The sequence below is a fragment of a genome, unplaced genomic scaffold, assembly GCF_019419815.1.
Source record: "Pyrus x bretschneideri cultivar Hongxiangsu unplaced genomic scaffold, Pyrus_bretschneideri_v1 Contig19, whole genome shotgun sequence".
NCBI lineage: Eukaryota > Viridiplantae > Streptophyta > Magnoliopsida > Rosales > Rosaceae > Pyrus > Pyrus x bretschneideri.
The window spans coordinates 7,363,647-7,390,625 of NW_025999490.1; the positions used below are offsets into that span (position 1 = coordinate 7,363,647).

Genomic DNA, 26,979 nt, shown 5'->3' on the forward strand with positions numbered 1-26,979 from the left:
TGATTATGAAGCATGTGGGTGGAAATGCATGTGGAATGGCTGATTTATTTGTTGGGAAAGCATGTGAATTAAAGCTAGGGTGAATGATGATGATGGGAGAGCATGTGGGTGCAGCTATGGTGGGAATTTTGGGCAGAAAATATCCTAAGGCTTTATTACTTAGTTTAGGAAAGGATGTAACTCATTTGATTAGGAATCCTCTTCAATTTTGTCCATTCCTTTTGCTCCAAACGTAAGCTATCCATTCCAAGCCCAATTTTGCTCCAAAATGCTCCAAAATGCACCTTTTTGCTTCCTTAGCCATATGAACCTAGAAACACACGAAAATGGCATAAAGGACTAAAATAACTAAAGAAACATAACGTAAATGCACGAGAACAAGCCATCGAAGTCCAATTCGATTGGAAAACACCTGAAAACTACCTTGATCTGTCGGAAAGCCTTGAATTGGGTGTTCTTAATTCGACTCCAAAACGGCTCCGACACCTCAACCCACCCATGGGCTTTGTTCCTGGACTCAAGAGACACCTGCGAATGGTGGTAGTTGATGGAAAACCTTTTAGAATTGATGGACCGACGACACGGATCCATCGCACCCACCGGTGTGGGTTTCACTAAATCAAAGGCAATTTCCATCAATTTTGGGTTGTAAATGGTAAAGGGAAGGTCGTGGAGTGTTTCCCAGGTGTTTTTTGGACATGGTTCGCCAAAAAAACAGACGAAAAACCGTCAGAGAGGATGAAGGGAACCGAGAAGGTCACACAGGTCAGAAAAGGGATCCGAATTGGGTGTTTTCTTCCTCCCATCCTTCCCCTCCTTTCTTATGTCTCCCATTCGTCAGTTCCTCTCCCCCTCTTCTCCTGATTGGGTCGACTTCCCTCCCCTCTTTCTCATTTTCCTTTTCTCCTATCTGTCCATCTCTCTCATTTCCCTTCTTATCCCACCATCTTGGCCACACACGTGGCACCATCTGATGGCTCCAGAAAATCTGGAGTATTCTAGATGAGAGCCAAAATTACAAAAATATCCCTAACTTTAAACATTAGTAACTCTTTCGTTATAATTCTGTTTCACAAACGGTTTATGACTACGTGTTCGTGAGATCGAGCTCTAATCGAAAATATAAATTGTGACCTCAAAAGGCCTATGAATTTTAGATAATTAATTCCCAAACTTCAAACTTCGTAGCTAGTTTAATTAAAATCTAAATTCAAATAAATTAACATAAATTCTCGAAAAATAATATAAAATCTCAATAATACAAATACATAGATTATAACAGTGAAATCCTTAAACGGGATTTCACAATACTAGCATAGTGTTAATTATAGTATCGAACTCAGGTTGCCTGATTTGTATATATAGATATCATACTTACTCAAACTACTATGGAATGCCTAGGATGGCATGTGAAGAAAACGATATGACAAAGAACTAAATAGTACATTTTTAAAATAATTGATTGATGATGGAACCTAAACTAAGTGAGACATTGTGTTTGAAATATATTGCCCACCTTTTGGATCTTATAAGGTCGCTTTAAGCACGTTTGAAATTACTCGAGTTAATAAATGTCTCACTCAAAATATTACCATTGTTTTTAGGAGTCTTAACAAATCACTTATAGTACTGTTCACTTTTAACGTTAATGATATTTTTACTATAAAAAGTCACCCATGGTACTATTCACTTACAATACATTTTTGTCATTTTGGTTAAAACTCAAAGTTTTTAAACTCTTTTCTTTAATTTTCGTATTGTTTTTTAGTCCTCGAAGTATCTTTATGAATTTATAAACTTAAAAATAGATAAGTAAATGATACATGCTAATGTAGCTTGGAAGTGATATATGGGGGTCTAAAAGTCTCCCAAATATTCTACAATGTGGCGAAACTTACGCGAAAATCTTTTTAAAAAATAACGTTTTGTATAAATTCGTGAAACTGATTTTTATAAGAAAAATGCGACATCTGATCATTTGAGGATTCGCAAGAAATTTTTGGCGGCTGCTAAACAGAGGCAGATGCACTTACATGCAAGGAGGGTCAGCTAACCCTTGCATTCCAGCGAATATTCATGGATAATTTAAATAATGTATTTTTGAAGGTTGAAATTGGTCTTCATACAAGCCCTTTAACTATTTGATAAAATATCTCAAAGAAGAGTCGTTCTTCTTATTATTATTTGTTTCTTAAATATGACCTAGCCAATAAGATGTCATTTTGGACAAAGTCACTTTATAAAAAGTAAATTAAAAATGAAAAAACTAAACAAAAAAGATAATCTAAAACTTTGAAGAAAAAAAAAAGACTCAGAGAACCCCCCAAAATCCCCAAAACTCAATTCCAAATTTTCAATTCTAATTCTCAACCCCCAATCCCACCAAACTCACTTGCTAACGCCCAAACTTCTACCACCTCACTTTGGCGATCATTCCAACGACCACTAAAATTTAATCTTTCAAATTTCAAAGTAAGTTCTTTATAACTTATTAAATAATTTACTTTATGAATAATAAAATTTGAATATTGTGAAATTTATTGCGTAACCGAATAATTGAATTTAAATTTCTTTTATGAATAGTAGATTTATTTATTATTATTTTGTTTCTACAGTTGCTACCGCTCAGTGGAGAGAATCTTTTTCACTATGATGTTGTTAATAAAAGTCCATTAACTCACAAAATGGAAGATCATTGAGTGTTAGTATCGTAATTTACATTAAATGCAATGTTATTTTTTTTATTAATAATGAAGCTATAAAGCAGCACTAAAATATAAAAACTCGTAGTGCACAGTTATAACTGTACTGTTATTTATTTTTTTAAGTTTTAAATGATAGAACTATAGCTTCATTAAAATTATCACATGTCTATTATTTAATTTAAAGTTATCACATGTCTAAAAAATATTTGTGAATTTCTACATGAATAATTTTTCCCAAATCCGCCGCTGAAGAAAATGTTATAGAACATTTGGATGCAGTATTAATCATATTTTGAGCCCTGAGTATATTTATTATGAATTTTTAAGCAAGAAAAAAAAAAGCAAATAAAAAAATTTGAAATTGATAGAAGTAAACAAAATCTCCGAATTGTCCTTCAATATGACTACTACATAACTATTACAAAGTTTAAAATGCGGGTAGGAATTTACCCTTTATTCTGAAGGTGGCAGCTGGTGGAGGTTAATTATTTGGAAACATCAAACTAGCTAGAGATCAAATTAAAGCCTGATCAATCATCAATACAGAGAAGACTCAGAAGAGAGAAGTACATATGATTACTGTTTTGTAGTGCATGCATGGTTGAATTTAATAGTCAGTCCTTGTCGTCGTTGCTGTATATATGAAAATCAGGCTGGTTGGTGACCGATCTAACCCAGGCCCATTTGTGGTCTCTCGTGTCGACTTCATTTTTAGCCTTGGCAACCTCTTCCAGTGGAATGTAAGCATAGTTTCCGTTGATGGGGCCAGACACAAATCCAGTATACCCTGCCATGACTCCGTGGATTGCTGAATGCGCTACCAGTGTGCAGTACAAGTTATCTGTTGAATTTGCAGCGACCGCGCGTATCATGTATGTCGGATCTATGTACTTGACAGTGAAGAGCTCATTTGAGTGCTCCCTCTTCCACCACTTGTTTAGCTCCGACTTCAACCACTGCCCAACGTCAAGGAACACTGGGTTCCCTGATTCATCCTTATTATTATCAGCATGATGATCATTGTTATTAGCCTCGATCATTTGATCCTGTCCAGCTCCCTCAGCCACTACTAACACTGCGTGTCCATTCTCCCTCAATCGCTGCTCAAGGAACTCAAATAGCCCTCCTTTTCCTTCCAGGTAAAATGGAGTTTCAGGAATTAGGCAGCAGTCCACGTCACGGCTGCTCAGTGTTGCATGTAGAGCAATATGCCCTGTACTTCGACCCATTAGCTTCACCAACCCTATTCCATTCACTGCACTTTCCGCCTCCACATGAGCTGCGCTGATTGCCTGCTGTGCCATTTCTACCGCTGTCTGAAACCCAAAAGACCTGTCGATGATACCTACATCATTGTCCACAGTTTTTGGAATTCCAGTCACCGCAATATTCAGTTTGCGCTGACATATCTCATGATATATCTCAACAACCCCGCGCATCGTGCCATCTCCACCTATGATGTACAACTGTTTGATAATATACATATTAGTTATCCATGGAGATTATCAGAGCATATAAAGTTAATAACTCAACTAGCTCGGGTCATTCATAACATAACCATTTACCATTACAATCATGTTTTGTTGGTAGTTGGTACACATATAAAAGCGAGGGTACTCTGTACCTTCAAATATAAATATATATGTGGCAACTGAGTTTATTAGAACACAATTCATGGTTTTGATAATTCTGACAGAAAGACACAAAACAAAAAATTAAGTTTTGTGACACTTTTAGTCATCACTTATCGTCGTATCAGGCTAAGAAATTATTAGACAAGTCACTTATAGCTGTGTTTTATGACACTTTTAGCCATTACTTATAGCTGTGTTTGGGCTAAAAGTTGCTACATTCTCTACAAACATGGTTTTAAACCTGTTATAACAAATGCTTAGTTTTTGTGTAGTGGCATATAAATACGCCCGTCCTCTCGAACCAAAAATTCATAATACCCATGCCTACTATTGAATTTGATATGAATGTTTGAAATTAAAACACATCTATTTATAATCCCCCTTTGATACCAAATTGAAAAATGGGTGACCATTCATTTATTCTCCGTTTTGATATCAAATCTTAAAATGGGTACTCGTGAATTCTTTGGTAACATGATAACTAAGAGAACATTTCTGATCCAAATACATCTAGCATCAGCTGGGCATTGAACACAGTTACTTTTACATGTGTAGCTAGGTTAGGTAGTAGATAATCATCATCAAGTCATAGAGAAATCACCACCACACAATTTTCGTTTAATTTATAAATAAATTAAAGAGGGGTGAGGTTGCGTACTAGAGGAATATATAACTCAAATAGTAAAGGAATTAATTCAAATTGATTGACATGAATGACAACCTGATTATAGCCGCGATGTTGGATGGCATCGACAATCTTTTGAAGATCAAAACCGCCTCTGGAGGTCTGGAGATGGGTGCCGCCGTTCTTGTGCCAGTTGTGAACAAGCTTGGGATTGAGTGGGAGGGGTTCCGTAGAGTAAAAGCCACGGTAGCCAGCCTTGATACCAAAAATGTGACGGACCCCGTAGAGATCCCAGAGGCCAAGAACAAGCTCTCGGACGACGGTGTTGAGACCCGGGCAGAGGCCACCGCAGGTCACAATAGCCGCCTTGATCCTGGACGCATCGAACAAGATTTGGCGTCGTGGGCCGGCGCGGTGGTATGCCAAGGCACTAGTAGTAGTACTAGAGTAGCCTTGTTTTTCTTCTTCACCGCCACCTCCACCTGCTGCTGCAGCTTTCGGTTGAGGGTGTTTGTAGTCGTAGATGATGTGGCGGAGGACGACATCAGATGGGGCTATGTAGAAACAATCGGACTGGGAGAAGAAGGGGTTGTGTTCTAGGGGGTTGGTGTTGATGACGTTACTTTGAACTAGGTCTGAATCTGATCCGAGCGAGAGATGATCAGTTAGGAGGGGTAGTTTCTGGAGCCTCACACGATTAGAGAAGGGCAAGTATATCATCACCCGATCTTCATCATCATCATGTCTTCTCGTTGCTGCTGCTGGGTCTGTCTGCGCCACGGCCATCGTCTTACCTATTTCCTGGCTAGTTTATAATTATAACCAAATATATCACAAATAATTAAACAGCCACAAGTTTTACGCAAATATCTCAAATGAAGAATGAATCATCTCCCTGAATGATCTATATATATATATATATATATATATATATATATATAATAAGAGCATGCAATACTCAGCTGGTGAGGTCCTCTACAGTTCAACATCTGATCTGATCTGATCAGACAAAAACAAAACTGCACGTGGCGCCCCCTCTTGCAAGACAGTAGACACGTACCCCCTCCGCGTTGTCAAATGTCAAGTACATGATCACGATTCCTCAAAAATAAAATATATATAAAAAATTACATGATCACGATATTTACATTTACAAGGTTTGAGTCACTCAACGAATTTGGTTTGACAAATTAATTTGCAAAAGATCTGAAACACAACTGCATATCGTTATCACAGCACTTTAATTATAATACGAAAATTTGTTTGTTAGTCGTATATACCTTGAAATAGAAAATTGTACATTCTTTTTAGTACAGGTCAAATAATATATTACGATTACGTGATTTGTGAACTCATAAAATTTTCTTCTGATTAACGCCCTTTTAAAGAGCTTGTTTTAAAATTGTTTCGTTTTTTATCTTTCTTTTTACTTTTTATGTTAAGAAAATTGTTAGGGTGACCTCCTAGTACCATTCTTGTTTTAAAGACGGAAAGAGAGTGCATGCAATAAATAGTGATATAAAGAAAATTGAAAAATGAAGGATAATTGATGATACTATGAGACTATGAGACTATGTGCAATGATTGGGGTTAAAATTTAAAATTTTAACTGAGAGAATTTTAAGTTATAACTCAGAAATTTTTTTTTTTTTTTTTGGTTCAATAATTATGATAAATTTTAAATTTGATATTATGGAATGACGTCTATATATTTTCGCCTTAGCTTAAAAAAAAAAAAACTATATATATATATATATATATATTAAATTTATTTTTATGAACATTTTAACAAAAAAATATTGAAATTTAGATTAATAATAAAAAAATCACACAACCTATCACATTCCTAAGCACAACCTATACATTTTTACTTCTCACACACCCCCCGTTAATTTCTGTCATTAAATTTTCTTCAGCTCATTCTATCTGACACTCGGAATTAAGAGGGTGTATGAAAGGTAAAAATAATGTATGGATAGCACCACCCTTTATAGAGTTTTTGGGTCATATTTAAGTCAAATATAGTTTGTATTTGTTTTAGTGTTGGATTTAATTTTTTGCCTTTAGACTTTTTTTTACTATTAGATTTGCTCATATTAAAATAAAAATAAATTGAATATAAACCGTTAGATCAACCAATGGCCCATTCATGGCTAAAAGAACCATTACTCATTAGGCTTATGGACGGAGCCACATTGGGCCCAGAGGGGGCAGATGCCCCCACTAGGTTGTTGTTATTGTTGTTGTTGTGTGTATGGAAAAAATGCAATGCATATAGCAATCCCATGTGATGCAACATTTTTGGATATGAAATCTATGAAGAATTGATTAAGAAATCGAATGGAGATTAAAAGATGAATGATAATATGGTTATATGGAGAGAGATGTTTGATGGTATTGGTAATGAAGTGGTCATGCAACATTTTTAAAAGATGAAAATGTGTCGAGCGATATTATAATATGTTATATGAAAACCTTATGGATTAATATATGTGTTTTGTTTGATAAATTCATGACCTTCTTAATTTATGACTTTATTGTTTGAGGATGTCCCCATCTATATAGATTTTTGACTTCGTCCTTGATTAGGCTCCCAAGTAGTGGTTGACAAAGCTGTCAGCCGTTGGGACCCAGTGAGTGCAGCTTTGTGGCGTGTTAAGCTTCCGACGTAAAACTTAGATGCGCTTCCTCCATTTGTTCAGCGCGTCTACACATAATGTGGGCCCAAATCTTTAACCCAGGCTTAAAACTTGGGTGGAATATGGCCCAGATTTTCCCACATGGGTTATTTAAAGCCCAATAGTTGGAAAGCTATTAGGTGGGTTTAAAGCTTAAATTTTACACTTTAACCCAACCATTACACATGGCCTAAGACTGAAATAATTATTCAACCAAGCTAAAGCTTCTATTTCCGGATAAATTTTTTGCACTACTAGAAATACAAGATGGTACATCAAATGTTCCGCATTGTGGTTTATATAAGATGGTACTCCATTACCGCAAGAAGCCACGAGCGGGAAAAATGAAAATGGATGGTGGCGGGTGGGTGAGGGGAAGGGGAAGGTGGGGTGGGTGAGGGGCGGGATTAAGATTTAACCCAAATTTTTTTTTTCCTCTATTTTTTAAATTTTTTCCTGAATTTTTAATTTCCACGTGGATCTCTTAGTGACACTTGGCGCCCAATCATTGTCCATATGAGCGCTACGTCATCAGTTAACGGAAGACTTAACAGCCAGACTAACGGATGTATGAGACTATCTCAAAATTAACACTTTAGGTATGACTCTGGGACGAAAAAAACTTCATGTACCAAATGTTGAAAACCATGAAACTTGAGAATATTAAACTGATATTTACCCTAAATTCAATGTATTTTGATATATGTTTCATGCAATTTTAGGGCGGTCTGTCTCGGTTACCAAAGGACAAGTCATTTAGCGTAGCATTAAGAGTCCTCCATTGCGATGTCTTTACTGGATCTCCTATTAAGGTTGGCTTCTGAACGCGTTTCCTAAGAATTGGGATTAAAATTATGTAACGTACGGGTAGTAACACAGTACACTGATTACTCTTAAAACATAAATTTGTGCGTGATTTCCACTTCCACAGGTTTACAAGCAAAACATTGAATTTGCAGCGATTGGATTATTGAACATGCACAATTCGGGTGGAGCTGATGAAGCAGTTGAGTGCTTTATTCATAATTCTCGCAGTGAAATACATATCTAAGGGACGATGAGGTGTAGCTTTGGAGCTTACTCGAGTTTAAAGCCCAAAGCTTGCACGGTGAACTCCAAAGACGACGAGGAATTTGAATTCAGAGGTGAAGACGACAATCTTTTGACAATAACAGTTCCCGCCACAATTAGTTTTATTGATTCAGATTTAGGTATTTTAGTTTAGACAGATTCAAAATTTGAAATCTTAGACAATCTTTTTAGTCATAGTTAAATAGCTTGAACAATATATGTGAATTTGTATTTATGTGGGAAAAATATAAAAAATGATACCAGGATTCCTGTGTATAATCATTTCAATTTCAAGATTTGTGATGTGGCTGGCTGTAGAATGTCGGCGGGTGTTTTTTTCTGTATGTGGTCGGACAACCATGTGATCGAGTCATCCATACCAATCACCAATGAAAAATCCCATAGTTTGCTGCTCTATACAGAATGGCTGGAAGAAATACTGTATGAACAAGTACGAATAGTATAGTTGTGATTTTAGCGCAACCATCAGGCTTGGATTTTCCCTGGCAGACGAGAAACGCTTCCATATGCAAAAGCACTTACACAAAAAGGACTTTTGTGTGAGTGGTAATGTCTACATACAACCACTCACATGGAATAATGAAGGGACAGAAACTATGGGAGAACCTCACGACCGTGAATACATTGATAATTGTATGTTATTCAAAGTTTTCCTAAGACTCAAATGTCCTCTGTATAGACTACAGGTAATTAGGTACTAGGTACCGACTCCAGGACTCAGTTATTTTGAAAGACAATCATGTAAATCTACTGGGAAATTTCAAATCGAAGGTAGCCACCATCGGTTTTCAGCAAGGAACATATAGAAACGCCAATATGAACACCAATAAATAACAATGAGTCCCTGTCTACTCAGAATCTGCACTTTCATTCAACTCACCTAACTTTAAATGACTAATTTACAATCAAATTAGAACATGACCAAGAATTATACACGTATTTCAATTTGGTTTATATAAAGAAGGGATCCATAACCTTCATATTTAACCACAAAAACTTTAAAATAAAAATAAAAACTGAGAATGTAAACAAACGCCAGATAAACCGCTTTCAACATGGCACATGAGATCAAACTTTCAACTACAACAGCCTCCAGCTTGAGAGGAAGCGCCATCTCTGCCTCCTGATGGTCCTGGAATTCCACCATATCCAACTTTTATGCCATAAGACTGCAAACAAGACCAAGAATCGGGAATAAGCTCATACACAGCTCTCTTTCATTCAATATAACAAACTGTTCAATTTGTCTCTGAGCATCCACAAGAAGGCTTTTTGTTCATTTCGTATTTTATTGCGATATCGTTTTATTTTTTCAGAGAGTCAATTCAATGAGCATGAGGCAAGACCCAGCCTCGTCTTTATATATTGCAAATGTGAGCTTACCCATTACATTTTCAGGTTACTATAAATTTAAGCAACCGTAATTTGCAATCACAGAAGAAAATTATTATGCAACCCACCAATATAAAATGCATTCATATAGTGGCTCCATGAAACCATATAGCGGCTCCATGAAACCATATAGTCAATCATTACTTGGCATTCACAAAGTACTCTGCAATATCAAAAACACACTTTTATCCTCCCTACCAAACAGAAAGCACTAATGAGAACATAACTATACCGCAGAAATTTTCTACATATTTTAATAAATATCAAGTAATAGATAAGGAGGACATGTAAGGAATGATTCATAAAGAGAGAAAGCTAACCTCATTTGATACATCAAACACTCCATCTTGAATCTTTTTGTATATGGTTGCAGCAGTTTTTATAAATGCCTGAATGGATTGGAAAATGTAACTATTATTAATAAAGGAAAGGTAAAAAAAAAAACCATGATGAAGATATCAGTTTTCTTAAAAAACAATGGCCATCAAAAAGATAATATTTTGTCACCTCCTCAACATTCTGAGCAGTTTTAGCAGACGCCTCCATGAAGATCAAGCCGTGCTCCTTTGCAAACTGCTCCCCTTCCTCTGTGCTCACAGCCCGTCTGTGAGCTAGATCGCACTTATTACCAATGAGCATAATTGTCATGTTTGCATTTGCATGTTGCCTCGCGTCCTCCAACCAGCTAGCCAAGTGATTAAAAGTCTCCCTCCTAAGAGTAAAGGAAGGAATTATCGTCATCGCCAGTGCCTTAACATGGCATAGTAAGGTGCTTAATGCTCTTCATCCACACTAGCATATGAATCCAGTAGATTACTGGGATCTCGCCTGAGCTTTTACTTGTCTAATGCAATAGGCAAAACACAGCAAGAGCATTTTTAAGCCTAACCTAACTGGATAATAGAAGTATGAGGAGTGATTTTCCATGTGAATTGTGATGGAAATACCTTCTCCGAAAACAATTTATTTACAGTGAACAATACACTCTGAGAAACTTATAGGGAATCAAAGCAGACGGGGTTATATCTTACTCGAAAAACCACAAAGCAAAATTGAATATGACAAAGTGGTGTCCATAGTCCATAGTTCATAGTCCGTCGTCCAAAGTAAGAGATGCCGCATGGCGATAGTGCAACAAAGAATCCAAAATTATTATGTTGAGGATGAGGTTAGAATTGAAAGAATACCTGGTGATGTCATAGACAAGCAAGGCACCAGCTGCCCCTCTATAGTAGGACCGTGTTATGGATCTGAAAGACTCTTGGCCAGCCTAAAATTATATAAATATAATGTAAATTTATTCGCATGCGCGGAAAATCGTAAATCGAAAAGCTTAACAATTGAATTGAATTATTATGTCAATTCCATAAAAAAAATTAATTAAAATGAAAGAATGAATGAATTTGTAAGAAAGAAAGAAACCGTGTCCCAGATTTGGAGCTTGATAGGTTTGTTGTCGATGGTGATCATCCTGGCTCCAAACTCAACGCCAATGGTTAAATCGTGCACTGGCTGAAACCTCTTGTCGGTGAACTGAAGAAGAAGACATGATTTTCCAACTCCTGCAACACAACACAACACAACACAAATCAAATCGCAATTCATCAAAACGAGGACAAGGACAGAAGAATAATTAAATTAAATTCGATTAATGCACAAATCAAATCAAATAAATAAAAGAATAATTGAAGGAGTACCAGTATCGCCGATGATAATGTACTTGAACAAATACGCGTAAGACATTCTCTGTCTGTCTTATCAACAAAACACCAACAAACAACAAGTTTGATCGAATCCAATGATCGCAAATTAAATTCTAATTCCAAAACTAAGGTTTGTCTGTCTGTCTGTCTGTTGTTTAATTTATTGACAATTTTAATTGTAATTTGTACACGGAACGGAATCCACAAGGGAAAGGGAGTAGGAGTGGGGGTAGAAAAGAAAACCACCGAAACAAAACAGGAGAGAGAGAGGTCAAACCAAATCAAAAGCGAGAACGTCTTCTCTTCCCTTCTCTTGTATACAACCGCTCTCCGTCCTCGCTGTCATTTCCTCCTTCACCAACATCACTCCCCAACCCCAAATTATTGTTGTGGAGTTGAACGAAAAACTTCTGATACTGTTAATTTAACAAAAAATTATATTTTTATATTAAAAAGTCAATTCTGATATTATTCACTTTGTCTTTTATTTTATCCTTATCATTAAAACTCAAAGTTTTTAAATCTTTTTTTATTAATTTTCCTATTATTCTTCCCATTTGGGCCTTCTCCCATTTTGTGTTACGGCCCATTTTTCTTAATGCACACCAAAACTGTAATTTAAGTTACATATTAAAACAAGACCGTTGATTCAGTACTCGGTGAAAGAACCTGAGCTTCATGTTAGTATATGTTTGAAAACTATAAACAGTGGAGAAGATGAAAGGAAGCATTCACTATTCCATTTCTGTCTAAAGATGATGAAAACAAACGGCTACGTTCTTTAGTATAAGCAAATGTCTTGTACAAATTCAAACCTAAACCAAGATACCATGAGATTGTGACATGTGGAAATCCAACGACATGTAAGTCTAGTTAGGAATGAATCTAAGAGGTACACTTGCATATGAGCTCACTGAGCTATCCTACACATTGAAACAAAAGGAACAAAAGGGCAAAATTTTCAAAGACTAAGTTCAAGAAGCTAAATTTTTTGGTCAAACGATAGATTTGTTAGATTTTTTTTTTTTTTTGTCAAATGATAGATCTGTTAGATTAGATGTTATATTAAGGAGCCAATGAGGTTCGAATCCACGCCGTGATGCAAAGACAACACTTCTTTTTACCATTATGATAAAGGGCCACTTACAGTTTAGGAAGCTAATTAACTCTCACACTTTTGGTGAGTACTTTCATACGTACTGTGTAATCATTAAACCCGAAAATCAAATCAGAAGAGGAGCTTGCACTTGTTAGCTCTCCCATGAGTTTCTTTCATTGTATTAACAGTCCTCTGTATATCTAATATTGATATATAAATATATATATAGGTTATTTTTCATTAGCATGGAGAAATAGTGATGGTGACAGTGTTCACTTCTAGAAATAGTAGCAATGTTCAATTTTAGAATTAGTGGCAGTGTTCAATTCTAGAAATAAGGACATGTGTTTACGATTGATAATTTTGTCTCACTTGTTGAAAAAATTTACCTATTTGAACTTCTATTTTTTAACTTGACGAATCACAAAGTATCAAAATTTTAATACGATATCAATGCATTTTCTGTTCATTTATTTTCAAGTTGTTGATGGATATTGTTGCAGTCTAAGACAATTCGTTCACAGAAATAAAGCATAAATTGATGGGATATTCCTGCTATGTAATTTTAGTTTGATGAGATATTGCACGCGACCCTTGCTTCCAGCTCATAGGCCCCTTATTTTAGGCTTGTTCTCTTTTGTTTTTATCTTTATTATATTAAATTTTTATGTTTTTCATTAAAGTGAAGCTTTTGTCATTAAATTGCTTTTTGTTTAAGAAAAAGTTACTACTCCTAGACTTTCCAAAGGACAAAGATTGAGGAAGAGTGTGCGGCGACCTCGAGATCTTGATCAAGATGATGGATCGGAGACTGAGGCCGGGGGCGGATTGCAATTGGAGCTCTCTGCTCAATCAGCCTCTTCAAGAGCCCAACTAAGTTTGCATCGATCAATTGTCACTGCATAAACTAGTTGGGTATCTAAGAAGCCAACAACTAACAAGTCATTGGCGTCATGTGTAGCGACAGGGGCCCAGATGGGACTTCATTGGCAATGCCTATGTACGTACTCGTCCCTTCTGATGTTCATTCTCTTCTTCGTCTTCCTCTCCTTCTTTTCTTTTTCTGGTTGTAATTTTTTGTCCAATTCATGTACGTAGCCTTAGCCTTATTGCAGGTCGGGCAACGGAGTCGGATTGCAAGCAAATACGGGATGCTCTAATGGTTTATGAGCATGCTTCGGGCCAGAGGGTGAATCTTGAAAAAAGTGAGACATGTTTCAGCATAAACGTCAAGCGTCCTGTGCAGCTCAAGCTCGTCGAGATCCTTGGGGTGAATCACGTGGATCGACATGAGAAATACCTTGGCATGCCAACACTTGTTGGGAGGAACAGGAGCTTGTGCTTTGGTTATCTTAAGGATCGTCTATGGAAGAGACTAAAAACTTGGAAGGGTAAAATGTTAAGCACAGCGGGAAAAAAGGTGCTGGTTAAGGCAGTGGCGCAAGCAATTCCTAACTACTCAATGAGTTGCTTTCTTCTTCCCAAACTATTTTGCGATGACCTAAACAAGCTGATTGCATCCTATTGGTGGAGTGGTGATGAGGGAGAGAAAAAATTACATTGGTGCTCTTGGGAACATCTTTGTAGTCCAAAGAGTGAGGGGGACTTAGGTTTCAGCTTTTATATGCATTCAACTTGGGAATGTTGGCAAAGCAGGAGTGGAGATTGCTATATGATCCTCACTCTTTGGTTGCAACAGTTCTGAAGGCAAAATATTTTCCAAATAACTCATTTATGGAAGCCCCGCTGAAATCTAGAGCATCGTATGTTTGGAAAAGAATTTGTACCGCATGAAAGGTCCTGAGTTTGGGTCTAAGATGGCAGGTGGGTATTGGACGATCCATTCGTATCTGGGATGACCCTTGGATCCCCATCCCATCTCGGTTTCGCCCGTACTCTCTCAAGCCGGTGGGATGCACGCTGACAACGGTGAATAAGTTAATTGACTCTATTACAAAATGCTGGAAGATTGATGTGCTGCAAACTTTATTTTTGGCAGAGGAGGTTAACTTGATCTACGCAATTCCGTTAAGTGTTCGTGATCCACCAGATTATTTGTTAAGAAAAAAGAGGAGTGTAATGCATTATGCATTGCCTCCACTCTCTTCATCTATACCTACCTTAAGAGCAACTCCACCCTTTAGACCATCTCCAATGGTGACCTAAAACCTAAAAATATTTAGCCCAGAAAATTTAGGTTTTAGCCCAGAAACAGCTTTTCTACTCCAACCATTCTGACTTAAAATTTTAGCCCCAGATTATCAAAGAATGAATTAAGGCTATTTTTTTTTTAAATTAACTTTTTAAAAAAAAAATTATGTAGACTATCATAAATTAATTTTATGAACATTTTAACCTAAAAATATTTAAATTCCGATAAATTTTGAAAAATCACTAAATCAATACATGAAAATCAAGATAAACCACATAAACTTAATACCAACGACATTTCATAAACCACATAAACTTAAAAAATAAAAAAGACAATTAATAAACCACATAAACTTAAAAAATAAAAATAAAAATTAATAAACTACATAAACTTAATACAATCGAAAACTCATAGACTACATAAACTTAATAATGATATTCACCATCTTGACTTGGTGATGGACTTGGGTGATAGTCTTGAGATGAATCATCATCTTGAAATATACTCCTTGTGGCATTCCTTCGTAAAATTTCCTTTTGCTTACCACGTAAGTATCTCTTCCTCTCTGGAGTGTATTTGTCGAGGTCCTCCATTATCAAATTTGTTTCGTACCTTTCTTGCTCCCTATCCCCTTGTTCCTTCATGGCCAAAAGCATTTGGGCCGATTCTTCTTGTCGACGGCACTGGATTTCGTTCATTATTGCCATTTCGCTAGCAAATTGTGCACGTGTCGGATCTTGGGACTTCCCTTTTCTCTTTGCTTCCTTTTGCTTATCTCTACCCGGGGGCCTTGCAAAAGAAGAAGTTGGGGTCATTTGTTCGACACCTTCATTGTCGGCAAAATTCACACCTTCATTGACATCATTTGGGGGTGGGGCTTCATTATGAAATAATCTTCCACATTGTTGGTTCGCATCGGTTCCCCACCTCGGACAATCCTTAAGGATGTTCCAAGCATGATGCAACTTAAAAGCTTGATTTTTTGGTGTAGTTCTTGTCTTGTAAATTGCCATTGCTTTGTCACCCTATGCAACAAATACATAAAAACAATTAGTTGCAAAATACTATTATGTACATGACAACTAAAATATCAACAAATAAACTCACAATTTCTGAGGCGCCCCTTCCACTAGGCATGTCAACCATGGCTCTCTCCAAGCTTCCTTTCCATAAAGTGCACGCTTTGTTGATAATCTTCCACCGATCATAAACATCACCAACTTCCCTTCGACCGGCGTTGGAGTTTTCATGGAACTTATCAACGATTTTACCCCATAAAACCTTTCTATTTTGATTGGTGCCGACGGCACCATCTTCGCTAATTGAAATCCATGCCAAACATAAAGCAATATCTTCGTCAAAGGTCCAATTACGACCTCTAACATGCTCTTTTGCCATCTTGAAAATTCTAGAAATGAGAATAAATGGTATAAAGAAAAATTGGAAGAATTGTAGGAGAAAAGTGAGTTTTGTGTGGATGTTTGAACAAATACATAGGTATTTATAGAGTTTTTGGTTGAATTTTAAGTTAAATAATTTTTTAAATTATTCTAGCCGTTGGATTTAAATTTGGACCGTTAGATCTTTTTTTTTACCGTTATATTTAATTATATTTGATCTAAGCCGTTGGATTCAATAAATACATAAATATAAAACTAAAAAAACAAAAATTGAACCTGGACCGTTGGATTAACCAACGGTCCATTAAATCCAGCCGTTGGATTGTTGCAAAAGTAGCCGTTGGGCTACACAGTGGGCTGACACCCGGGGGACAACCCCACGTGGGTGGGCCAGCTTGTGTCAGTCTCAGATGAATTGTAGGCTGTCTGGCGCGTGGGAGCTGGGCAGTGGGCTTCACAGCCCTTGTTTCAGTCTCAGTTGGTGGGACCATTTTGCTTTGTGGCCTAAAATTGGGCTGGTATTTGGCCTCAAAATAAGTTTTAGGTTTTAGGTTAATTTTAGGTCATTGGTTGGAGTAGATTTTGGGGGGAAAAAAAAGGGAAATTTTAGGTTTTAAGTCATTGTTGGAGATAGTCTTAGGGTGATAATAGCCCGGGCTATTGCCTAATTGGTAATTATTGCCTTAGTGAACATTAATTGCCTGAGTTTATTTTCACCCTTACATGAATTGCCCTAACTATTACATTTTGAAATTATGTTTATTAGAAAAAAAAATTCGTATTATGTTTAAATTAAACAATCTCGTCAAGCTGCCTGTTGCATTTTAAATTACAATTCCGTCATGGTCAAGCCACGATTCATATTCTCTTAGTTTTATTTTTTATTTTTTTTGCATTTTTTATAATTTTTAAACATTTTTAATAACATAATGAATATGGATGGCTCGATAACTTTTTCTTTTGCAATCCAAGAGTCCAGGTTGTACCACTTAGAGAAGTCTTTTACAATTATTTTTTTATTTTTTAAATTAAAAGAAAAGGATTAAAAGGATCGTCAAGTTTGAAAAATACAACTGCCCAAATTAATAGTGTGTTGTAGCACGAGCATGCCACCTAAATTCTTGTCAGACGACACGCGCCCACACATGTGTGAAGTGTAAAAAAAACAAAAAAAAAATTATAACGTGAGTGACGTCAGATAAAGCTCAAGTGAGACCTCAAGCTAATCTTGCTCAATTGATCAATCCCTAGGGGATGGGCCCACCCAATAGCCCTACCGATTGACATGGAGCTGGAGCAGATTTTATAGAAATTGAGGGATTCAATCAACCAATAGGTGGGACAACTTAAACGGGGTGGACAATAAAGTAAGCGGAGGAAAAGAGGGAATGGCCCAGCACCAGCAATAACTGATGTCTAGCGTTATGTTAGTTGTGCCGACAGTCCAGGGGGCAACTATATCCTGTCTTTGGAGGGTAATGTCATATGATTTTTTCAATCAAATAATGTATTATTAATTATGTAAGGAAAATTGAAATGATGCACAATATGTATATATGGTGTCGAGTGCCGTTGACGTGCTTAATGGAATATACATATATGCATGCATTTCGAATTAAAATGGATGGATTCGTTGCGATTTTGGATTGTGAATTTGTTGCGATCATTTCCTTTTGAGAAATTATTAGATGGTACCATCACGTGACACTAACAGTTGATAGTACCTACCAACAAGTGCACTGATAGAGTAATGTTAAATGAAAATTTGACGTTTGGGTACAATCTCCCTCTACAGCCGTTAGGGGTTTCTCCTTATTTTTTGCTCTGCCATACTGTGCCGTCACAAGATGAAGAAGCTCCGAAGGCGCTTTTGGACTGAGAAAGAGTGTGCTTCCTCTCACCCAGGTCCAGCTCCGTTTTTCTTCTCCTTTGATCTGTTTCAGCCTATGATTGACTTGGAATGCAACTCTCCTTTGGTTTTTAGGTCCAACCCAGATCTGGAAATCCGTATCGATGTTGAAAATGGAGGTGGGTTTCGGGTCATAATTGATGAAAGTTACAGATATTTAGCTGATTCTGAACAAAATTTGAGTGAGCCAAAAGAGACCAGGTCTGGCTCAGGCCCAATGCTATCAGGGCAGTTGTCCAAGGCCCAAAATTGAAAGGGGCACCCAAAAATAAAAATTCATATAATTAGGTATAAGGAAAAAAATATTTTATCCAAAGTCCAAAATAGGGGTTGGAGGGCAAGAGCCCAAGTTTGACAAAAGAGTTGAACGACCTAGGTTTTGGGTCATTAAAAAAAAGAAAAAAAAAACATAATGGGGACCACTAGTCCCCAAGTAACCCTAAGTTCCTGACACATCTTCATTTTTCCCGATTTCCTACTCCACTTTGTTTCCCACTTTCCCCACTGCCATGCCTGCCGTCTTTGTCCTTTTCTCCTATCCATTGGCTACAAGTGCAGCAATTTAACTCTCAAAACTCATTGCAAGCTGTTGCGCTGCAACTTCCAAGCCAGCAAGCCCGACAGGTCCTTCTCATTCACCAACCCTTTTGAGTTTTGAGGTAAACTAATATTTAAAATTTGAATTATTAATTCATAATTTAAAATAAAAATTTGCAAGTGACATGGAATTATATGATAATTGATGTATATAATTGTTGTTATTAATGAATTGTGACATCCCACATCGCCCAGGAGAGTGATCCTTATATATATATTCTCATCTCTACCTAGCACGAGGCCTTTTGGGAGCTCATTGGCTTCGGGTTCCGTAGGAACTCCGAAGTTAAGCGAGAAGGGGGCTAGAGCAATCCCATGATGGGTGATCCACTGGGAAGTTGCTCGTGAGTTCCCAAAAACAAAACCGTGAGGGAATGGTAAGCCCAAAGCGAACAATATCGTGCTACGGTGGAGTCGGGCCCAGGAAGTGGTCCCGCCCGGGCTAGGATGTGACAATATGGTATCAGAGCCTAACCCTGGCCGTGGTGTGCCGACGAGGACGTCGGGCCCCTAAGGGGGGTGGATTGTGACATCCCACATCGCCCAGGGGAGTGATCCTTATATGTATATTCCCATCTCTACCTAGCACGAGGCCTTTTGGGAGCTCACTGGCTTCGGGTTTCGTAGGAACTCCGAAGTTAAGCGAGAAGGGGGCTAGAGCAATCCCGTGATGGATGACCCACTAGGAAGTTGCTCGTGAGTTCCCAAAAACAAAACCGTGAGGGAATGGTAAGCCCAAAGCGGACAATATCGTGCTACGGTGGAGTCGGGCCTGGGAAGTGGTCCCGCCCGGGTCGGGATGTGACATGAATTGAATTCTTGATTAATTGAATTATTTGATTTCATTTCAAACCCAATTTTTAGGTTCAGTTTTATCAAATTTTCTAATATGTTAGACTATGTGTTAGTGCTTTTATAATATATAATAGATGTTTGGGTTTTTATAATATATAATATGTGTTGGAATGATAATTTTGATAGGAAATTTTTGTTATATCATGTGTAGGTAATTTTTGCAAACAAATTATCGAAGTCATGTCTTTTAGGAAACAACTATATGGTAATATGAAAAGGGAAAAAAAAGGGCAAAAGATAACGAAATTGCCGAAAGTTTAAGAGGATCTCTTAATAAAAAAATTTCTATAAAGAATGAGTCGGTTAAAAATCTTAAAGAAAATGTTGTTGGTGAAGAGTCACAAAATGTTGTTGGGGAGTCTCATGATCATGAAATTGGTGGTTATGTGGAGAAAGATGTTAATGACGAGTCCCAGGACCATGAAAATGGTGGTGATTTAGAGGAAAATGTTGGTGATGAGTGTCAAGACCATGAAAATGGTGGTGATGTGGATTTAAATGTTGATAATAATCATATTGGTGTAGAGGAAAATATTGAATCTCCTAAACCTATTTTCCATTTAAACCTTTATGATACAAAAGTTTGAGATGATCTTAATGTAGAAATGAGAGACTTACTTGTAGAAAATGGACAAATTCGAGAAACTAATATCACTTATCCTAAGGACAAACTCTCTAGAAAAATTTCCTCATACTACTATGATTGAAAATTATGAACGGGTGAAATTTATGATAGGAAATGGCTCATGCATCTGCAGAAAGAAGTTTTTAAAAATTGAAATTATTAAAATCTTACTTGAAGACCACTATGACTCAAGATAGGCTAAATGGATTAGCAATCTTATGCATTGAAAATGATGAGATTGAAGACTTGGAGTATGATGATATAATTGATGATTTTGCTTAAAAAAAATGCCAAAAGACAATTTCTCAAAGGTTGAAATTTCAAGGAGCTTTGTTAGGAGTGGTTGTATATGATTGTACTTCTGATAGTCGGGATTTAGGTACTATGTCCCCCCGTTGTATATTTTCTCAAGTAATATAATTTGAGCATGAGGGTCTAGCCCCTAGCTTCGTCTGGGTTCTGACCCTCATTAAATATATTTTTTTAAACATATGTTTCCATATTAAAAAAAGGCACATTTTGAACTTTTGCATTAGGCACCAAAAAACTTAGGATCGGCCCTAGAAGAGAGAACCCCAAAAGGTTCCGGATTCGGAGGTGTGTTTTGGATCAAAAATCTTGTTTGAGGTCTGAAAATAGGAGTTTCAGCTGGTTTTGATCGATATGGTGGTGGTCGAGGAAGTGATGGTGGTAGTGGTTTCCTGTAAAATCATTGGGGAATAGGAATTCGGGGCCTTCGGATTTCAGGAGCAAGAGTTATGTTAAAAGTAACGAGAAGTTTAATCCCAAGCTTATCTCGAAGCGTAGTTGCAGCAATGGAGTTGCTTCAAGGAGCGGATTAAGGCCATTTCCAACCGACCGCTGGCCAGAGGGCTCGTTTTAGCCCTTTAGCCCTCCAAAAAATTAATAATTTAATGAACAATACAGGCCATATTTGCCTCCGTCTCCAACCAAGGGCCATAGGGCCAAACATAATTTATTATTTAAAAACTACAACTCAAATTCAAATCTAACGGCTAAGTGACTTCAGCTAGCCGTTGGTAGCTGACATCATGCTAACGTCAGCTAGCCGTTGGATTTGAATTTTTCTTTTGCTATAAATAGAGTGGATATTGGCTATAATTCACACAACTTTGAATTCAATCTTTTTCAATTCAAGTTTGCAATGAATTCCAACTGGGGGTCCTTATCCAATTCCAAATTGGAAGCAAAATGGGCGCAAATGAGACGAGAAGATGAGGAGTCTGATGAAGAAGTTCAAGTAAGGCGCAACAAACAAAACAGAGCAGCAGCCATGGCTGCGACCATGGTGTGTCAACCAACTGAGGAACAACCTCAATGGGGTGGCTCTATTGCTGGTCGCTCTTACACACCACGAAACAAAGCGATGTTGCATGCCAATCTGATATACAACAGGATCTTGTTATACATCTTTGGGCCAAAAGAAGCATGGAATAGGTGTTTAAGTTTTATCTTAAATGTTTTTAAAAATGTTGTTTAAGTTTAATGTTGTTAAATGTTTTTTTTATGTTGTATAATTTGTTTGTTGGTTAATGTTATTTAATGTTGTTTGATATTGTTTAATGTTGTTTCATGTTACTTAATTTAATTTAATGTTGTATAATGACTTAGGAAGTTACAGAAAAAAAAATATAATTTAAAAAAAATATATGAAACAAATTTTGTGAAATAGAAGTTATAGGATAAAAATAGAATTTAAAATAAAATAAAACCAATTTTGTGAAATAAAAGTTATAGGAAAAAATGGAATTAAAAAAAAATATGAAACAAATTTTGTAAAATAAAAATTATAGGAAAAAAAATAGAATTTAAAAAAAAATATGAAAAATAGAAGTTATAGGAAAAATTTTGTAAATAAAAAAAAAATTGTAAAAAAAAAAAAAATATTCAAATGCAATGACTAGCTGACATCGGCTAACTATTGCATTTGAATTTTTTTCTTAAGCATTCCTGTCGATTATAACCGACGGGAAAGACGATTTTTTTGGCCAGCCTCGGGCTGGGTGGGTGGGTAGGTGCATGCAACTAGCCCTCCAGCCCTATTCGATTTCGTGGAACCCTCTCAGATTCTACAACCCTCTGGCCTAGCCCTTGGTCGAAGATGATTTTCAAACTATTTTCAATCCTCTAACCCTCTAAACCCTTTAGTTGAAGATGATCTAACCAGAAATTGAAAGGCGGTTTGTATTCAAATGGCACTGTCATTGAAGATATGGGTGGGAGTTCATCTGTGAGAGGGGTGGATAGCTGGATGATCTGATTGAAGCATTTAATATTCTGTCTCGTGTCAGGTACTTATTGGTTAGTTCCAGTGCACGTGGTGGTACTGTAATATCCCATAATTTCTCCTCGTGTCCTTTGCTGTGTTCAATTTCAGTTTCACTCTTCCAGTGTTTGAGCTTATCTCATTAAACAAATCAATCAATAAACAGATAAAGGAAAAAACAGCGCCCAGCTTCAATCACGGGTATCTTGGTGTTGGACGTACGTGGCAGTATCTCACGTGTTGTTGAGTCGTTGACGCGGCCTGCTCACGCGCTAGGATTATTGATTACTAGCCTTCCGCACCTGCACACGGACGGCTCTTCTATAATGACATTATTTTACGCATAATTTATACAATTTAAATGTATTTATCTATGTGAATTTGAAAAATGAATTAAACATTAAAAAATTGAATGTACAGCAAAATATCTTTGTACACAACATTTCTTATGAAAACTCGTACATTTTGATAAAAACCGTTGTCGGCATGACATAGAAGATTAATATTATTTACGTTGAAAACGTTAGGAAGATGTTTACATACAAAAAAGATTACGACTGGAACATGAAAAGTTTTCGTCCTGTACTGTTGGTTGAGGTAGCAGATGTTGTCCCATGAACTGAGCTAGTAAAAGCTGCATTCAAGACAAATAAAATATCAATCGTGGTTTATTGTCTTTCATTTTAAATCATATGGTGTTGCGTTTACTTCAATTAAAAAAAAAAAGTGAAAACAGTTTAAGTTACGATAGAAATTTAATTAGCAAAGCTACAACCCAGTGAGAGTATGAATTTATAGATTAGAAACAATTACCTTAGCATTTGCTAACTTTGTAAATCACGAACTTAAAGCATTAGTCTTGAAACTGTAAATCACGAGCTTGTTAGAGCAGCACTATTAATAGGAATGGATATATTCATATATTCATTGACAACATTTAAGAAGTAGAATCTCAAATGAGATGAAAACTGTACATTCACTAAAACGTAAAATCCCAAATGAGATAAAACAATAAAAGATTGTACTCGTATAAATATGTGATCATGAATGAATATTCAATATAAGCATAAAATTATCTCTTAATTCTATGAAAATAATGTAACAGAACTTTTAACGTACTAACCGTGTCCCTTTAACGTGGATAAATTCAATGTTCACCCTATGAATCAAACCTCGAAATAGTTGCTATAAAAAAAAGGCAAACACTTTACTCCTAAGGATCTAACGAAAGTATTCCATATCTACCAAAATAATTATTTGTATTAAATACAGATTGAAATTAATTAGATAAGAAGACAGTCATATATAGTTTTGTATCATCTTTATCTTACTTGGAAAGTCTGATTCCCTTCTGAAATATCTCTATGACAAAGCCACTCAAACCTCTAGTAAAGAGAAAAGACCAAATTGTTTCCATCACAAACAGCAAGTAAATTACAACAATAGGATGAACAACAAAACGATAGAGGAAAGATTAAGAGCTTACCCTCACAAAATCAAAGCTCAACAAAATGCTTACCCTAACCAGAGAATCGTACAGAATAAATCTGCATCAACATGTAATCGTAGAAAAAATAAATTAAAATTTATAAATACCATCATTTCACTACAAATTTGAATAAATCCAGAAACGAGACGTTGGAATAATCTTTTAGGTCTTCCAATATTAATAGGTTAGAAATTCAGAAGACAAAACACCACAATTCATTAAATTCAAAGTTGCACATATTTCTTCTATACCTTGTATATCATGTTTTTTATATGATTGTGACTAAGAACTGATTTCTCTTTGATCAGCCTGGGCAACTCAGTTTTTTCAAAAGGCTGCAATTATTATACAAAGTCAACACATTATATACATAGAGCAAATTGCTAGTGTTAAAATTTAATAATACAAAAGCAGCAAGTACCAAAAGATTATTCTCTATAGAAAACTCAAATAGATTATATATCAAAATTCAAACACAAAGTCAGAGAAGAACATTATGATTATTGAGCTAGTATTGAATAATGGGTTCACCATATTTATAACTCAAGAAATGCATTAAAATTAATAGATTAATTAAACAGTTACCCCTATATTTGTTGCTTTGCTTTGCTTCAACCTGCCTGCTTTGCTTCAACCACCACCTCACTAAAAGCGCGTCCTCTAGTGAAGTTGTTGAAGATAATACTCAAAGTCCCACAGCAACATCAAATGATAGAAGCAAGACTTGTGTTAAAAGTCATATGATGTGTGCATTTACAAACATGAAGATTTTACGTGCGCAAGAAGGGGAATAACTCTATTAAAAAGAGAGGAACTACTGATACTGTAGGTACATTAACCGGACCACTAATTTTAAATGACAGCATATGCTTGAGTAAGCGAAAGACTAAAAGACGAAAAGAAGAGGGTTATATACCGGTTTCAATGTTAGTGTCAGGGCCCTCTTAAACCTGGTTCCAGAATGAGGACAGTCCAACGCTCTCGTAGTGACTAATACTTATTGTGACCTTCATCCAGTTTGTGGTGTAGCACTACACCAGCTCATTCAGATGTGGCCACTGTTAAAAATTCTCCTCAAACTACAAAAACCTAATGCACCAAATAACCAAAAAGTACCCACTTTTGAATTCTTACCTTCAAAAATCCAACTCATTAACAGTTAGAAACATAGACCCACAACCCACTGCTTTGCAGTTTCTAAATTATAATTCTTGGAATCTTTCAGCCTAAATAAACAAAAGGGTAGATAAAACAAAGACTGAGAGTGAGACACATTACCTTGTTCTGGCGTTTGGTTGTGTATGGAGTGGAATAGCTGAAAATCGACCAAAAGTCAAAATTCGGTTTGGGTGAACTGGAAAATCAGAACTAATTTCCATAAATAAGAAAGTATATATAATAGCATTGGAAAATCAGAAAGCCAAGCCTTTTTTCATTTTTCAAGATGAAAAATAAAAAAATAAAATGAATGGAGTGGAAGCAGAGGAAGAGACCTGGCCTTCGACAACGCGGAGCGAGATGCCCCTCGCTGCCATCATCGCCTAGTGGGAAGGATATGAGAGAGAGTGGAGATTATGTTGTATTTATACGCGGTAATTGGTAAAAGCAGAAGGGATCTGAGGAAATACAAAGATGAAAAAAAATACCCATGAGAAAGAGCGGAGGAGATGCTGCCCAACGGAGGAGGAGGAAGGAGAGAGGAGCCTGGAGGGCGAGATGTTGTACAACGGAGGAGGAGGGATGAGATGCCGTCGAACTGAGAAGGATGTTGTGGTTCGTGGTTTGTGGTTCACGGTTTTGAGAGAGAACGGGAGAGATCCTTCTGGAAACAAATGGAAAAGCCTCGTTCTGGAAACAAATGGAAAGGCCGAACTTTTCCCTTCCCGCGATGACCAACACGTGTACACGTTCTTTATCATTTTTTATCGTCTTTGTGCCACAATCCTGTAGCCGTGTTTAACTTCTGATATTTTTTAATCATTTTTTCATCCTATAACCGATTTTTTATCATTTTTTTATTTATCCTTTTCTGTGCCACAAACCATGTAATAAGGAGGTGGATTGCAGTTCTTGCATTTCCATAATCTCTTTATGTCTTCTGTTTGTGTGGTCACAGTTAAGTTACGTTAATATTTTATATTAATTTTTTTATAAAAATAATAAAACAAAAAGTAATAAGAATATAAAATGTTAATATGGCTTAACTGTAATCACACAAACTACAAACAAGAAGGTATAAGAAGAGTATGAAAATGAGAGGGCAAACAATCTATCTCTGGTTTAAAAAACCAAGAACAGGTTAAAAGAAAGGCTTCACGGATGGTGGTGGATAGAAAGGTAGAAACCGAGGAGGAGGAACAAATGAAACGATGTGGAAGAAAGAGGCAGGGTATTATTTAAAAGTAAATTTACAAAATTACCCTTGTATTATATTATGCATTCATTTTTGCTGTTTTGATTTTTTTGGCGTAGGGGCATTTTGGTCAAATTATTTTTGTCGAAGCGCATGATCCCAATCTTTTTGTGAACATGCACACTGTTCATCACATTGTTGGCTTTAATATATAATAGAAGATTCTTTGCTAACTTGGCCAAAAACGCAAAAGCGTACAAGATCTCATGGTGAAAGTGTAATATTGCAAAACCAAGTGGTATTTATTCTATATTTGTAATAAGTGGGCTTCTGTCTATCATCAATATTCCATCCATCTATTATAACTATTTTTGTTTTATTTAT

At 36.4% G+C, this 26,979-nt stretch overlaps 2 protein-coding genes and 1 long non-coding RNA gene across 21 annotated transcripts; all 3 read right to left on the reverse strand.

Moving 5' to 3' along the window:
- Positions 1 to 295: 295 nt before the first annotated feature.
- On the reverse strand, positions 296 to 26,281 carry LOC103959247. 19 transcript variants are annotated; one of them, XR_007257708.1, is made up of 10 exons: positions 25,889 to 26,281; positions 25,736 to 25,783; positions 24,828 to 25,596; positions 24,494 to 24,577; positions 24,240 to 24,300; positions 24,085 to 24,138; positions 23,567 to 23,618; positions 23,297 to 23,387; positions 22,652 to 23,055; positions 296 to 310 (listed from the first exon to the last, which is right to left on the reverse strand). It is a non-coding gene; the product is annotated as an uncharacterized LOC103959247 (long non-coding RNA). The 19 variants fall into 19 exon arrangements; XR_007257716.1 differs by lacking the exon at positions 296 to 310 and adding an exon at positions 23,877 to 23,938 and having other exon boundaries at positions 22,812 to 23,055; positions 25,889 to 26,280; XR_007257711.1 differs by lacking the exon at positions 296 to 310 and having other exon boundaries at positions 22,812 to 23,055; positions 24,828 to 25,331; positions 25,521 to 25,596; positions 25,889 to 26,268.
- LOC103938414 (ATP-dependent 6-phosphofructokinase 2) lies at positions 3,052 to 5,875 on the reverse strand. The gene is made up of 2 exons (XM_009351615.3): positions 5,061 to 5,875; positions 3,052 to 4,171 (listed from the first exon to the last, which is right to left on the reverse strand). Exons 1-2 carry the CDS (start codon positions 5,748 to 5,750, stop codon positions 3,320 to 3,322), a joined length of 1,542 nt encoding a protein of 513 aa, XP_009349890.1. The 5' UTR covers positions 5,751 to 5,875; the 3' UTR covers positions 3,052 to 3,319.
- Positions 9,584 to 12,193, reverse strand: LOC103943392 (ras-related protein RABB1c). Its single transcript, XM_009354046.3, has 6 exons — positions 11,824 to 12,193; positions 11,549 to 11,688; positions 11,314 to 11,396; positions 10,634 to 10,838; positions 10,447 to 10,515; positions 9,584 to 9,903 (listed from the first exon to the last, which is right to left on the reverse strand). Exons 1-6 carry the CDS (start codon positions 11,867 to 11,869, stop codon positions 9,811 to 9,813), a joined length of 636 nt encoding a protein of 211 aa, XP_009352321.1. The 5' UTR covers positions 11,870 to 12,193; the 3' UTR covers positions 9,584 to 9,810.
- Positions 26,282 to 26,979: the final 698 nt, after the last annotated feature.